Genomic DNA, 16,525 nt, shown 5'->3' with positions numbered 1-16,525 from the left:
AGGTGATGGTGGCTTTCAGTTTACATCAAAGATCTCATCTCTCAATCAGTTTTCTGATGTTAAATGTCTTTGAGTTGTCTCCAGCAACTGTGACCTATTTATACCTTTACATTTTTAACATTTATATTAATTAATATATGATATTATATTAACTAATATCTGGGACTGACTCAGTAACAGCTGTCATTACTCCTTCTAAAAAGGACCTACCAAAATTAATTTAAAAGTCCCCTTGTGCAGTGTTGGACAGAAGGTAAAATCCGTTCTGTACAGGCAGAATTGTCCTGCACTAGTCCCCAGCCTTCAAGGTCTGGGGGGGGGTTCTACTTTTTTCAGAGAGTGATAGGTTTTGAGTTTTGCAATTACACAGGTTGTTTGTTGGAAAAGACACATGAATCATGAAAGAGGAAGGAGTGGAACTTCCTCTTTTGCTGGGGGAAACTTTTCCCATTCCCAGGGAACAGCTTAGAGAAGGGGGGGTAGAGGAAGTGTGTGGCTTTGGAAACTATTTCTCCTTGTGTGCATTCTGCTTAGATGTCAGTCCCCCCACCCCTCCGTTAGAGCCCTGCCCCTCCCCACCTCTAAACAGGGTCTGAGACTGACTCCGACCATGAGTGGGAGTCAGCCAAAAAAACAAGAAAGCGTTCTTGGAGTGGGACAGACAGAGGTTTTTGTGTTTCTCTGTGTTACCTCACAGAACCAAAAGGATTCAGGTCACCGACAAGAAGACACGGGTCATTAGCAGGGAAAGGTGGGTGTCTCACACCAGAGAAAATCACTGGTCAGGTCAATAAAGGGAAACTTTTCTGACAGAAACACAAGAGAGACACACAGTAAAGACAACCAGGGGTGACCGCCACACATTCATACACCTGAGCAGACCAGGGGAGTCTGGTGATGTCTCACACTGATCCTGGACACCAATCAGTGGCCATGTCTGATCTCTCTCTGTGTACTAAACAGAAGGTATCTTAACCAGACATACCTCCAGAGGTGACAGACCAGGTGACATTCTTTTTTTTTTTCCTGAGACAGGGTTTCTCTGTGGCTTTGGAGGCTGTCCTAGAACTAGCTCTTGTAGACCAGGCTAGTCTCAAACTCACAAAGCTCCGCCTGTCTCTGCCTCCCAAGTGCTGGGAATAAAGGCAAGTACCACCAATGCCTGGCGTCCAGGTGACATTCTAATATGTCTCCTTTTCTGGTGGAGGTGTCAACACCCCCTAAGCATTAGGCAGGGATTTATCAAAGGGAGTCCTGGGGCCCTGCAACATCAGGTTTCCTGTTCCCTTGGAGCTCCTTGACCATTGCACTCATTCCCACTCTGAGGGGATCTGAGACTGCTGGTGTCTCTAGGGATATCTGTATATCTGTGGGACCTCCAGAAATGTTGTGGGGTATCCATGAGAGAAGACTGCTCAGACATGGGTTTAAGCCAATAGTAAGTCTTTGTTAGCCTGCCACCAACTACAACAGTGTTCAGAATCCCAGTGTGGGATGAGCTTTTAAGCACAAAATCCATCCTGTGTTGATATATTTCAGTTAACAAGAACAGTTAGCCAGGAGCATAACTACAGAAGTGAAAGAGCAATTCTGGGAAAACCATGGATTTTGATGGTTTAGGACTTCATTTTCCGTTTGTCAGGTGATGCTGACTATGTGCTGGGTTTTATGGCCTCAACGGTGGCTCCATCATGGAGTCAGTTGTGCTATGGTTTGGAGGCCTCCTAAGGTTTGGGGCCTGCTACACTGAGAGAATGTGATACTCAGTGATTCAGAGCAGGAGCTCCTGGAAGGAGAACACAGGAAAGCAGATGTCCAGATGCCATGCACACCATGCTGGGCAGCACCAAGGTCAGCACCAACAGGACCCAGGAGGTGGGGGTGGAGCTGAGGCTGCAGGTGGGGCAATGAACAGAGTCCAGGAGGGACAGGGAGGGATCTGTGGAGGGTCCCCTAGTTGGTGGTGGCAGGTCTTTTCCCTCCAGACCACAGAGACCCCAGTTGAAATGGGCTAAGGAAAGAAGAACCTAGAAAGGCAGTCCTAAGGTCACTCCTTTGAGTGAGTGGGTCAGCAGGAAGCATGGGATGAGGGTTCCATCCAACAAGCAGCAAGTTCCCTGTGTTGTGTGAGTTCCTTGGAAGTGTGGCTTTCTCTTTCACTTTCTGGTGTGGGTATATCAGCAGGAGACCACATTCAGTTATCACTTGGATGCACAGCTGGTCACGGTTTCCACACAGCTTAAGACTGTACTCAGTACTCATCAGTACCCATCAGTACTCAGCCTGTTGGAGGTTCCTGGTAAGTTGGGGAATATCTAAGCTCTCACACTGCATACCCCCACTGCCACTCTGAAAGAGGATTGTGGACCCATTTTCTTGATAAGTTCAGCAAGGTCAGCATCTGCCTCGGGTCACAGACACAGCAGCAATGAAGCTGACCTTGCAGCAGGTTGGGGTCAAGCTGCTCCCCTCTTTCTATCTACCCTAAGCATAAGACAGGGCGAGGGGCTCCTCAAATGAGACCATACAACCTATGGGGCTCAGCCTGTGTGCCAGGATGCCTGAGAGTTGCTCAAGAGACCTCAAAGGGATGTCTGTTGTCAGTGGTCCTCCTCATAGGAAATGGAGGAAATAATAAGATGGGGGACAAGAGACCAGGACTCTCTGTTCTTGGGGCCTGGACACCCAAAGGTGGCTCTGAGTGATATGACGTAAGCAGAATGAAGACAAGGGCTGGTTTTTGTTTTTGTTTTTGTTTTGTTTTGTTTGAGATATGAGGACCCAGAGTTTTTTCACCCAACCTGTCTCTGAACCCTCACTCTGGGTCGGTCCTTGTGAGGAACCTGAGGCTTCAGAGGAGAGTGACTTTGTGTGTGTGTGTGTGTGTGTGTGTGTGTGTGTGTGTGTGTGTGTGTGTGTGCTGTTTGTCAGGGTTTTTTATCATATTTTTATCTGAATTAGAAACAAGATTGAATTACATGACAATTCCAGTTCCCTTCTCCCTCCCTTTCTCCCCTACCAAGGAGAATTGGGGGTTGGAGATGTAAGCAGAGGGTCTTTGAGTATGATGTGCTTCGGGAGAAGGGGTGGTTTTACCCCAGACAATGGGGTTGACTCAAGAAGTGGGCAAGGGACAGGAGAGTTGGGGGATTTAGAGAGTGGGGGGAATAAACGAGGCTGAGGAAAGGAAGAGGGGGGTGCAGGAGTGTCCTGGGAGCTGTTGTAAGGGGAGAAGACGAAATGTATGTCGACTTTGGAGAGGACATCCCTTGCTAGTGAGGGAGTAGGGCATGAGGGAATGAGGAGAAGGATGGAAAAGGAAAACTTTGAAAGGAGGAAGTTGGCGGGGTCAAGAATTTCATATTAAAGTAGGGCCTGTGTGAGGCACCAGAGGAAGTGACAGGGTTCAGACTTGTCTGAATTATTTCTTGGATTTATGTACCTGAGATTGCTTTCTCAGCCATGCAGAAGCTCTCAATATTTCCTTGTGTGAAGCCTGTCAGCAAGGTAAACCGGACTGACAGGCAGCTGGGTGCTTGTTGTTGTTGACTCTCCAGTTAGTCATCAATGTCATAAGAGATCTGAGAAGCATAACTTCCAATAGGAGATATAATTTAAATAGTTTTTGTGTTGTTAAAATGGCAGAGACTTACTTAGACAGTTGTTTGAAGTTTGGGTGGTTCTTGGGGTGCAGAAGCAGTTGGTCTATGGCTGTCAGACATAAGCACTTTTAATCTTCAGTTGTCACACAGAGCACCCGGCCTTCAGAGATCAGACCCAGGTCTGAGGAATTTTTCCTGTAGAGGAAAAACTCAAGGAAATTAACCTTATTTTACAGTTTTTGTATACTCAGTTTAAGCTGTAGGCAGTATGAGGACTGGAAAGGGTTAAGTTGGGAAAGCAGTAATGGCCTTGGTGGCAACCCAGCTTAACAGATCATGCCTTACATATGTTCCTAAGAGATTTGGGGGAGGAGGGTGGGGAGCAGTCAGCCTAATATCATTGGCCTAGAGCACAGAGCTTAGAGTTTACACCACGGGTCCTTTCTCTCACCATCTATGATGAGCTAGGTTCTCCCTCACAGGGAGGAGATCCACAGCCTAGGTGAACTGAATCTGTTCCTCCACCTGGGACAGTGGCTAAATTGATGCAGGGACAAAGAAGCCCATGAACTGACATCAAGGCCCAAGCCTGGGCTTAGGGTTGGGAGGCGGCTGCTCATTGCCATTGTCAACACAAAAATAAAACACTCAAAGGGGTAAGACACAGTTCATTCTAGAGCCAAATGTGAGGACCATTGCCCAGGAACACAGAGTTCTGTTACACAAAAGTCCATCTTCCAACATGGAAGCCATTTCATGAAGTTTTTAGGATAACAGATGAAAGAGAGCAATAACTGAACACATTTCCAAGACATTTGTGGAAACATCAGAGATGGTTACCAGCCTTGGATGTCGTCTGTTGACGTTTTCAGCTTGTGAGTTGGTGGAAGCTAGTGGTCTTCTAAGCTAATACATCCCTAATGGTTTTTATCTCTTAGTCATGAGGTGTTAAGACCAACACAAAAGTGGCAAAGAATGGATATATGGAGACTAAGACCATCACAGACAAGCTGTCATTAAGCTCTTGATCTGCAACATTCCACCCTCTCCACAGGTCTTCAAGTTCTCATTAGCTATTTGGGCTCTTAGAAACCTCAGTTGGGATTCCTTCTAGAAACTTTCATTTACACCATCCACATTCATTTCTGACCTTGGAGTCACATTCTGTGCCCCAAGAAGCCAGGTGAGGTGATAGGGAGAGAGGCCTGTACACAGAGGAGGGACAGGGCCCAGCAGAGCTGTGGAATGACACATAGAGGCTGAGATCACAAAGATTCACCCTGCATTGTGAGATGAGAATGGTCTGTGGTTGATTCAATGGCAGGTATGTGAAGAGGGAAAGATGAGGGTGGTACCCAGTGAGTGGATTGTCTGGGTGTCCACTGGATCATCAGCTGCTCAGCAGGTGTGACCCTGCTTGCCCTACTCAGGCTGGGCACAATGGCCCTTCACTTGCCTCTGGCTGTGACTCAGATGCATAACTGGGGACTGGACACACTGCTAAGGATAGCTGTGTCATATCTAACTCAGCCAGGAGAAGATTCTTTCAGAAGTAGGGAGGTATCTGTCCATGCCCACAGCCACTCTTGAAAGCACAATTGTCCCATTCTGTAAATGTGATTTAGGCAGTGGCTAGATCACAGGTTCATCACCCTTGGCTGAACTTGCATCTAGGTTGGAATCTGGCTGCTTTTTCCTCTCCCTCAGAAGTCAGCACAAGGGACTGTAGGACACCCCTCATATGGGATCACCAAGGGGTTTGTCTTAGTTCCAGACCTCCTGATATATGACTAGGGCCCCTCAGAGGGAAGGTGGCTTTCAGGATGCCCTCTGGGAAATGGAGGCAATGAATGATCTGGTTGGAGAGAGCAGAGAGCCCAGAGTCCATCCATCCTTGTGTGAGGACCAGCCTGGAGTTGGCCCTAGGGTATTGTTGCCACATGAAGAAATGGTGGCAAAGGTGAACTTGAGAGGCAAAGGAACACAGAGATTGCACCATGACTCTCTCAGAGTGTGCGTGCCATGACCCATGGTGGAAACTTGGCCCAAAAAAGAGTGTCCTGTTCCAGATGCTAGAAGGAACCTTGTCAGTGGATATCAGCCTGTGTCCCCTGGCCTTGTCCAGTCTCTCTTCAGTGTGTGAATGTAGTCAGGAGCAGAGGGTGTTCTGTGTGCTGGGTGGGAAAGAGTACCAGCTTGGGATCTAGATAACATGGTGCACAACCCTGTAAACAGAGTCATTGTGTATTTGAGAAATCCAAGGACAGAATCCAGGGAGGGGTATCCTATGTGTCCACAAGAGCAAAGAATATTTGAGAAATTTTGGAAATATTAAAATCCCATTTTCCTCTCAAAATCAGAATAAGCTGTGTGACATTGTGTACAGCATTTTCCCTCTCAGAATGTTGCTTTTTCACCTGATAAACAGAGTTAGGGTTCACTGCTCTGCTCATCCCTAGCAGGACACTGCTCTCCTTGGTATTCAGATGCCTGGCACACACAAGACACAGAGCCCATGGGAAAGTGGGTACCAGGAAGACTGAGCTTGTTTCTAATTCTAGAGATGTTCAGAGGGAAGAGACCAGGCCCCACATCCTGGATCCCAGAACCATTAAGGACTTGGGATATAGATGGTGAAAACAATTTAAATTTTTTCATTGATTTAAACAACATCCCATTACAGTGCACTTAAACACAAGCACACAACAAAGCTGGGTTTCAACCTTTCTCCCAAGAGTTTCTAATAGTGTTTATTTACTAACAATTTCTGTGTCTGGGTGGCAGAGCTCCTCTGGAATTAGTGGACTCTGGTTGAGTGGTGTAATGGCTAGTCTTCATTGTCAAATTGACTACATCTAAAATCAAATTAAAACCCAAATGCAAGACACTGAGAGGGGATTTGACTTAATTTGAGGTGAGAAGACCCACTTCTATTCCTGATCTTTGATATGGGAAGACATGCCTTTAATACAGATCTATTGAGGAAGGAAGCTTTCTTTATCAAGAGTTTTATTGTCCATGCTGGCTCCATACAGCAATAGAATAAGGAATAAGACAGTCAGTATAAGAAATTACAGCCAGGTGGTAGTGGTGCATACCTTTAATCCCAGCACTCTTGAAGCAAAGACAGGCAGATCTCTGTATTTGAGGACAGCCTGGACTTTAGACTAAGTTCCAGGACAGTCAGGGCTCCATGGAGAATCCCAGTGTCAAAAAAAAAAAAAAAATAACCAGACAGACAGAAAGGAAGGAAGGGAAGGAGGTGGTAGGATGGGAAGGAAAGTCTGGGAGAGAGAAAGAGAAAAGGAAGATAGAAAAAAGAAAATAGAAGAAAGGAAGGAAAGAAGGAAGGGAGAGAAAAACATTACTATTAATACAAACACAGTTCCCACACCAAGATTGGTACCAGAAAATTCCTCACCATCTCTCATTCTGTGTGCAAGGTCTGTTGTTTCTCCACAGCAGTGTCCTAAACTGACACCTTCTCCATTGTCCCAAACAGGACAGGAGTCCTCTGCCTTGGCTGGAGAGAGGGTAGCAGGGCTGGAGCCACAAGACAGACTTCTTTAAATAGCAGTCACAGAGCTATTTAATACATACTTTGGGTCAAGTTCTTTCTGTCCTTGGCAGCCAGTCATGTTGAATGACCTGTGGGTCACCAAAACCCTTGGTCAGGTCACAGCAGCTGTCCCCATTCTGTCCCACAGGTTTTTTTTACTGCAGCAGCCTGGACACCTGCTGAGCTGTAAGAAAACCTGCCAGGATCCCCTGAGTGACACCAAGACCAGCAGCTGTCATGGGCTCCCCAGGTAATCAGTCTTGTTCTTTGCTGTTGCTCATGGCCTAGGACAGCCAGAGGCTCCCTGCTGAGTGCCTGCTGAGGAGTCAAAGATACAAGAGGAGAACCCCAAGGGGGATCGACCATAGAGAGACCCCCAGGCCTGGGTCAGAGAGGCCCCCTTCCTGGTCTTGTATAGGGTAAATTCTCAGGAGGCTCCTCAATACCAAACCTGAAAAATGGAAGCCAGGAAGGGAGGAAGAGGGGGAGGGAGGGAGGGGGGAGGGAAGGAAGGAGGGAGGGCGGAAGGGAGGGAGAGAACAGGAGGCAGGAAGGTTGAGATGGGAGACAGCTCCCGCCCCCTCATGGAGGTTTGCTCTCAGCTGATCCTGAGGCACTGGCCCAGAGGAGGGAGCCCAGCAGGCTCCAGCTCAGGAAACCAATTTCCTAATGTCCTCATCAGGAAGCTACTGTACCTCAGGGAGTCTGGCCCCACAGTCCATCTCTGTTACCTGGAAACTGTCACCTCAAATTACCTATATCTGCAGGCTGAGTGTCCCCATGTTGTTCTGAGGATCAGAATAACAAACAGGCAGACCAGTGCCTGCTGTATAGCCAGCCCTCCTTGTTGGTAGCCTCCTTTCCCTGGACACCATTAATTCCAATGGATCCAATGCCCATTGCAGGTTCTTAAGGCTCCTGTCCTGCCCTGCAGGAAAGTGCTTGTTTACCTTCTGTGCCTGAAGGGGGGTGGGGCCTGATGGCTTCTTTTCTCATTTAAAAGTATGAAGTTGAAGATGAAAGGAGGGGGGAAAAAAACAGAAGCAAAACCTCCACCTTCAGTTGGCTCCTAACCAGTAACCACCCTACACCCAGGAACAATCTTCAACACCAAGAAGCCTCCTATACCAAGAAAAAACCCTACACCAGGAATCACCCTACACCCACGAACCACTCTACACAAAGGAACCACCCAACACCAGCCATATCTACACAAGTCTTCCAATCGCTGTGTCCCCTGTCTTCTCCTGGCCTCAAATCACAGCAATCTACCTGCCTTAGCCTCCCTAGTGCTGGGATTAAAGGCATACACCACTCTGCTGCCTCCATTTCCTTTTAAAATTCTTCTATTGACTTCTATTCATTCTATGCATTCATTCATTCAATCATTCACTAAAAGCTACTTGTTAAAACTAGTGATACACAGGGCTGGAGAGATGGCTCAATGGTTGAGAAGACTGCGCTGCTCTTCCATAGGATCTGGGTTCAGTTCCTAGCACACACACGGAAGCTAGCAAGTGTCTATAACTCCAATTCCAGGGGATCTGACACCATCACACAGACATACATGCAGGCATAGTTTAAAATGCATATTAAGCATATTAAAAATTAAACTACCCACTTTGATCATTTTTTGTTTGTTTCTTTTTGTTTTTGACCCTTTTGTTTTGTTTTGTTTTGTTTTTGTTTTTTGAGACAGGGATTCTCTGTGTAAGCACCATGGCATCCTAGAACTCACTTTGTAGACCAGGCTGCCCTTAAACTGACAAAGATCTGCCTGTCTCTGCCTTCCAAGACCTAGAAATAAATGCATGCACCATCACCACTGGGCTGTTTCTTTTTAAGTGTTTTGGGGGATTGTTTTTATATTGTTTTTATTTTCTTTTTACTCTGGTCATATTTTGACTAATGAGAATAGATTTGTTTTGCTTAAAATATTGTATGATAATTGTAAGAAAGACAGGTACACAGTTCACATCATGGCACACAAAAAGCAGACAAAGCAGTAACAGGAAAGGGCCAAGACAAGATGCACACCCACCCTAAGACTCCAGCCAGGCCCCACTTCCCATGGTGCCTCACCTCAGTCTTTGAACCAAACATTGGCTCAGATCACTTAGGATCTACTAATATCTGGAAGCTCCCTCACAAACCACCCAAATGGAGGGCTACTGATCTCCAAGATATTTATAAGTCCAGTGGATTGAAACTCAGGGTTAATAAGTAACCATTCAGGTGTCAAAAGTCACCTTTGGGGCTAGAGAGTGATTCAGAGGTTAAAAAAATTTGCTGCTCTTGCAGAGGACATGGGTTCAGTTCCCAACACCCACATCAGGCTCACAGCAGTCTGTAACTGCAACTCCAGGGGATCCAAGGCCCTCCTTGGGCACCAGACACTCACATGGTGCATAGACATACATACAAGCAGGCAAATATTCCCATACACAAAATAAAGATCAAGGAGAAAAGTCACATTCAAGGACTATGCCACAGGCACACAGTAAAAGGAAGCCATCACTGGACTCTCCCTCTTCCTGGGGAAGAGGGGCTCACTTTCTACTTGTTCTGAGCTGAAAAGGACATGTGTATCTGCAAATCACAATGACACAGCTCTGGTCATCTCAAGATGCCATCACTAAGTGACACTAGGTAGGTGGCTTAAAAAGAAAATACCTCTTCTCACTGCTCTGGAACCCAGCTTCCACAATCAAAGTGATGCAGGATGTCACTGGGGAGCCCTCTCTTCCTGGTTGGCAGAGGAACCTGTACCCTGTGGCCTCTCTTATGTGTCTGGAGAGTTGAAGAGAGGCAAGGAAAGAGAGAAAGGGGAGAGGAGGGAAGATAGAGAAGGAGGGAAAGGGAGAGAGGGAGTTTCTTCTGGTTGCTATGAGGACACTAATAACATGGATTAGGGACCTCACTCACAACCTCCCTTGGATCCTTAACAGCTCTGTCCCCAAATAGAGTCACCTGGGGTTAGAGCTTTTACAAATGAGTTAAGGGACACAACTCAGCCTCTACTACTAGTGACACCTCTAGCCATCCATATCCCCTTTCCTTCCCATCTAGAGAGAAAAGACTTCATGGAGAATGTGTTTTTGTACCTCCTGGACACAAGGAGCACAGAGGACCTGAAGCTCCTGCTGACTGAAGAGGAGCTGTGGAAACAGCTTGTGGAAGGAACTGGTTTGTCCAGGTCATCTACCTCGTGGATGCTAGCAATGCCACCAGAGCCCATGCTGTGTTGTCTTTTTCTGGACAGGAATATTCTGCCCAGGAAAACCAGTAGTTGGGGTCCAGGGTGTCCCTTCTCAGGAAATACTACATTGATGCTGTTCAGTATCAGGGAACAGCTTCTGATTAAGGAGAGATAGATGACAACCACAGTGGACAAGGTTGTTTCTGCCATGGCTCTTCCTGTGACCATGAGAACTTAGTTTCTTACATTCTGATTTATTTGAGAGCATTGTACTTCATTGTAAGAAAAATAAGAGGATACATATGGAGGGTTCAGCATATGGACTGCACACAGGCCAGCACATAGTAGGTGTTCAGAGAAAGTTGATTTTTATAAAAGGTTTTGTTTTTAGTCTCTGTGTGTGTTTCTTGCACTTCAGAGAGCATATATTACAACCTGTCTTCCTCACTTCATCTTTCTCTCCTGTTACAGAGAAGAGGAAATGTTCTTGCATGAAGCTCTTAGTAAGATCATTGCTGATCCTGATGTAGAATATGAAGATGAACTCCAAAATGACCTACAGGGCAAGACAGAGAGGTACTCGGTCACAGACTCATTGAGCTTTTTCTCTTTGGTTGGGGGGAAAAAAGAACAGGGTTATGGGACTGTGTATAAGAGCTTCAATGGTACCAGGTGGTGGTGGCACATACCTTTAATCCCAGCACTTGGGAGGCAGAGGCAAGGCAGGTGGATCTCTGTGAGTTCCAGGACAGTCTGGTCTACAGAGTGAGTCCCAGGACAGCCAGGGCTACACAGACAAACCCTGTCTAGAAAAAACAAGAAAGGAAAAAGAAAGAAAGAAGGAAAGAAGGAAGGAAGGAAGGAAGGAAGGAAGGAAGGAAGGAAGGAAGGAAGGAAGGAAGGAACTTGAATGGCATCAGGGCAAACTGTTTAAATGTGTTTATGAGCGCCTGTCAGGTGAGGTACTTCAATAATGTGGGAGGGACTCAGTTGTGTTCCTAAACTCAGTTGACAAACACTAACCAAGGTGGCTGCATTTGAACATAGACCCTTTAAGGAAACAAAGTAATGACCTTAAGCCAGGGCATGAAAGAGATCCCTAATCTACAGGGTTAATGGTGAAGGACAAAAGGGGACCTCAGAACCCCTCTCTGCCACTGTGAGGCACCAAGTGTGAATGCAGAGAACCAAAGCCACTTTTTCTGCGATAGAAGTGCATGATCTGAGAGAATGAGCCATCCCTCCAACACCTTTAAAAATAACAATCACCTTTATCTACCTGGAAGTCATCAATTTGACTACAATAGCTGTCCAGAGAGCACAAGGGATTCTCGTGACTCTGCATCCCCAATCAGGGATTGAAGGCCATGGCCAGCACCTGGCTTTTCAATGTGGACTCTGGAAGACTGAACTCTGCTCCACATGTGTGCATGGCAAACATTTTACCAACTTAGCCACATCCACAGTACACTCCAAGGGCCTTAAGGACTCGGTGCAGTCTGTGAGTTCACATGCAGTGTTGCACACCAAGAAAGATCCCAGGGAGCGAGTAATTATTCTGACACAGGTTAACAGTAGAAAGATACTGCTCAGGACTGTTCCTCTAAGGGAAAGAGACAGAACAATTCTGGATATACAGTCAGGTGGGGACTCAAGCAGACAAAGTGACTTAGGGACAGTAGATAGCAGAGACTAGGGGCACTGTGAAGCTGACCGCATGGGATTCCTCCTGAGGGAAGTCAAGGCCTAACACACACACATGGAAGTTAGACATGGAAACTTGAACGAGTATCGAGTATCAAGTTTCAAAGGTAGAGTGTTCTCACAACCTAACTTAGGATTCTTGACAAGCCTGGGCAGGGAATGCCCACCATGCACAGGAAAGACATGGTAAGCCAAGATCAAACCACATCAGGAGCAGTTTAGAAAAGCTTTATAACGTTTTCTCAAGGAAAATGATTTGTCTATGTAAACCTCACTGTTCAGAAGATTATTGGGCTTTGATCACGTACACAGTCCCCAGGAGTGACCGGGGGTCTCCTTCCTTCCTACAGTTCATGTCCTTAGTGTCTACTTCCTTTGGAGGTCAGAAATGACAGCAAAGTCCCACCACACATCACCTTTCTCAGGCTGAGAAATCATTCATGTAGGGCTAGGGAGCCTATGTGGTTTGAGTTCTCAGTTTTGCCTGCTACTGAAACACTTGCAGAGGCACAGTGAGATGGGCATGGGACCCACATGTAAATGAGGAATCCACTCAGGTTTCTTTATCTTCTGCTCACAGCAGGAAGGAACTTTAGTGCTGTTTTGAGTGGATGGGTCTTCCTGTGAGAGGCCACATCAGCTCAGTGTACACACCTGCAGTGCAAAAAGACGTGCAGCTCAAACAATGTCCCATGTAGGGTTTCTCTCTTAGGGAGGTGCATTTGCAGACCTTCAAATCCCAAGTCCCCTAACTAACGTGGACATCCTTGAGCAGCAGGACACTGCAGGGTAGGCAGATCAGTTCCCAGTAGATGAAGACAAGAGGAGGCTTTTCTTTGGGAACAGTGAACTCTTCTGAGAACAATAACCTTCCCTAAAATAAAGGGTTAGTTTTTCTCTAACCTCACTCCTCTGTGTTTGTTTTAGAGTTCCTACAGAGAAGGGTGTTGGTAGTGATGACCTTGACCTTGAGGGGAAGGCATCTTTATTAAATGTCTAGCAACACAGGGTGTGTTAAGGGTCTAGAGATGGCTCAGGGGTTAGGAGCACTGAAAGCTCTTCCAGATGACTGAGGTCCAGTTCCCAGCAGCCTCATGGTGACTCACAACTGTCTGTAATTCGGGGTCCAGAATCCAATTCCTTCTTCTGCCCTCCACTGGCACCAGGCTTGCACATGCTACACACACACATACTCACACACACATACTCACACACACATACTCACACACACACACACAAACACACACAAACACACACACGTGCGTGCGTACTCACACTCTACAGGCAAAACATTCAAACACATTAAATAAAAAAAAATTAACAGGACACATTACGATCATTTTTTAAAAGATTTATTTATTTATTATATATGCAGTGCTCTGCCTGCATGTCAGCCTGCAGGCCAGAAGAAGGCACCACATTCTCATTACAGATGGTTGTGAGCCACCATGTGGTTACTGGGAATTGAACTCAGGACCATCTGGAAGAGCATTCAGTTCTCTTAACCTCTGAGCCATCTCTCCAGCCTACGATCATTTTTAATACATTGTGCCCTTAACAATTAAAGATGGAACGGTGGGTCAAACCTGCTCATCAATGAAGGAAAGATCCTCTACAGCTGTAACACTCTCCTTCATTTCATCACAACAAATGCTCTGTGATTTCCACAGGACAGACCTTACTTCACAAGCTGTGTTCCTCACTAAGTGGGTCTCTCCTGTTACAGGGACAAGGAAGATGCCTTGAGTGAAGCTCTTGGTGACACCATAGTGAATAGTGATGTAGACGATGAATGTCATCTCCAAAGAGCGCTTGAGGAGAACAAATGGTTTTTGGATGTTTATCCTCAGGTGAAACTGGAGCTTGAGCAGCACATCAGGAAGCTCCATGACCTTGCAGACAAGGTTGACAAGGTGCACAGGGACTGCACCATCACACAAGTGGTGGCCAGCTCCACCAGTGCTGTGTCTAGTATCCTGACAATCCTTGGCATTGCTCTGGCACCTGTGACAGCAGGAGTCAGTCTAGGACTTTCAGCCACAGGCTTAGGTCTGGGAGCAGCAGCAGCTGTGACGAGTGTTTCCACAAGCATTGTGGAAAAGGTAAGCACAGCGTTAGTGGAAGCTGAAGCTAGCCAGCTGGTGCCAACCAACAAAGACACAGCGAACGCCATTAAAGAAATTTTGGAAAAGAGCACCCCCAGGCTTGTTTCTGTTTCTAAGAATTCATTCCAGAACCTGAAAGTCATCAAGAAGAACATGGATGCCATCAAGCTGGCCAAAGCCAACCCTCACCTAGCTAATAATGCCAAGCGTCTCATGACAACAGGGACAGTGTCAGCCCAAAAAACAAAACAGGTGCAGAAAGCCTTTGGAGGCACTGCTCTGGCAATGACCAAAAGAGCCAGAATCATGGGTGCAGCCACAGCAGGCCTCTCCCTTGTGTTGGATGTGGTCAGCCTTGTGGAAGACTCAAAGCATTTGCATGAGGGAGCGAAGGCTGAGTCTGCTGCAGAGCTGCGGAAGCAGGCTCGGGACCTGGAGCAGAAGTTGCAGGAACTCATCCAGGTCCATGACAGCCTGACTCAGTAACCTCTTCTTAGTGCAGCTCAGGGGACTGGGGATGGAGGATGTACTAGACAGAGCCATGCACATGTAATAACTCCTGACTGTATCCTCTTAACAGCAATGTTATTATGGTGGTAGTGCCTGCCAGAGGGAGAGGCCACACTGAGAGAATTGAATCCAGAACACAGATGGAACAGGCTTGTGACCTCCTACTACACCCCAACTTTTATCTCCAACAATCTCTAACAACCCACATAAGGACCAAGACCCCAGGCTGGGGATCACATCCAGGTCCTGACTAAGACACAGCATGGCTACTCCTCAGTCAGGCCCCCACACTGCTCCTAATTGAGGCTCACCATCCTCTCAGTCCACTGAGCTGCCAACTTTCCCACTGCTTTCTGGTTGTTTGCATAGAGACCATCTCCTCCTTCCTAGTTCAACCTAACTCTGTGTGTCTCCAAATATTTCCACCTCTGGCAATCAGACTCTGGATGTGAACCCCTTCTTTGTTCATGGTTTGTCATGAGGTAGTGATGGCAACCTTGGGGGAAATGCTCAGAGGCTATAAAGGAAAGAGTCCATGGAACATCATCTGTACAGTCATCACAGGTTCTTGTCCTATGTGGCAGCCGTGGATGCTTCGAAGAAGGAGAGGTGACAGGATATGGCTGGTAGGTTCTGCTCTCTGCTACTAGACTCTTGGGAAATTCTCAAGGTTTAATTCCTACTGAAGTTTAAAATCTGCTGTAGTTGCATGAGATCTGCTGACATGCACAGGAAGGCTACACCTGTTCAATAATATTTGAAGAATAAATTTGTAAACACTGACATGGTCTTGCTTTGTGTATTTTCTGGAAATGATACCATGTGTTTCTAGATTGTTGAATATAGAACATTGATATTTGCCTTCTGAATTTTATCATCTTCTCTTAAAATTGTTTTCTTTATTGTGGTTTAACAAGAATATTTCAAATTTATGCAAGAACCATTTTCCTTCTTTTTGTTGCCCTTTCCTTCTGACCACAGATGCACCCTGAGGCTGCAACAGTGAGCCGTGTCATCTTTCCCTTGCAGCTCAGGCACCCTTCTTCCCAAGTTCTGAACACTAGGCTCAGAATGACCTGTGTGAATTCTAGGCCTTATTTGTTAGAGAAACATTCTTGTGTTCCACAGCCCCTTCTGTCCTTCCTTGGGCTGGATCATCTGGCTAAGGGAAAGTTTGATGTGGTTGTAACCACCTCCCTGGGGTGCAGAGCAGTGAGAGAATGGAGTCCTGGATGAACTTGGGAAAGAAAGCTACCTGTGTCCTGACCTGCCTAGCAACTTGCTCCACAGTGTCAAGTTCATTGAGTCCTCTCTGCTGTTGAGCCATGTGCCCATGTTGGTGAACACTGCCATGTGCTCAGCCTCTGTCCCTTAACTAACTCAAGAGCCATCATCAGAGATCATCACATCTTTGTTCTTGAACCCCTGTACTCTCTCCTGACTTTGTCAGACTGGTCCTTTGGTACACTGATTACTTGAAAGGCTTGTACCCCTGTCATTGCATTCTTCCTGGCTCTCAGGACTGTAGAAACCACTACACCAAATCTCTTTGAATGAAAGACCACTGGAACGTTAGGTTCCAGTGTCCAGATAGCTCCCTGTAGGCTTCCAGTCCAGGGCCCCTCATCTCCATAGTTCTGCCCACTTAGGAACAAATCCTTCTTTTGCAAATGAGAGAAACAAGCCATGATGAGTTTTGGGGGAGAAATGAGATGGCCTGTTGTGACTCCCATAGATACAGCATTGCTTTATGGGTGACAAAAGTAATCTAGTAGGTAGCAGAAAAGTTAAAAAATTGAGATACATTTAAAAGTAACTTAAAATTAATTTATGTGATGTAATAATG

General features: G+C 46.4%; 1 protein-coding gene across 1 annotated transcript; it reads left to right on the top strand.

The window, feature by feature from the left end:
- The first annotated feature begins 7,398 nt into the window (after positions 1–7,398).
- LOC100752109 (apolipoprotein L6-like) lies at positions 7,399–14,655 on the top strand. The gene is made up of 4 exons (XM_027403911.2): positions 7,399–7,411; positions 10,231–10,357; positions 10,832–10,936; positions 13,791–14,655. Exons 1-4 carry the CDS (start codon positions 7,399–7,401, stop codon positions 14,653–14,655), a joined length of 1,110 nt encoding a protein of 369 aa, XP_027259712.1.
- The last annotated feature ends 1,870 nt before the right edge of the window (positions 14,656–16,525 follow it).

Source organism: Cricetulus griseus, chromosome 2 (genome assembly GCF_003668045.3).
Source record: "Cricetulus griseus strain 17A/GY chromosome 2, alternate assembly CriGri-PICRH-1.0, whole genome shotgun sequence".
NCBI classification, from domain to species: Eukaryota; Metazoa; Chordata; class Mammalia; order Rodentia; family Cricetidae; genus Cricetulus; species Cricetulus griseus.
Note: the sequence above shows the minus strand (reverse complement) of the source record. Positions and strands in the feature narration are given on the sequence as shown.

Bases quoted from the DNA above. Each gene is read 5' to 3' on its own strand.
- LOC100752109 (XM_027403911.2), top strand. The intron at 10,358-10,831 runs GTCATCTACCTC...CTCCTGTTACAG, and splicing joins GAAGGAACTGGTTTGTCCAG to AGAAGAGGAAATGTTCTTGC. The intron at 10,937-13,790 runs GTACTCGGTCAC...CTCCTGTTACAG, and splicing joins CTACAGGGCAAGACAGAGAG to GGACAAGGAAGATGCCTTGA.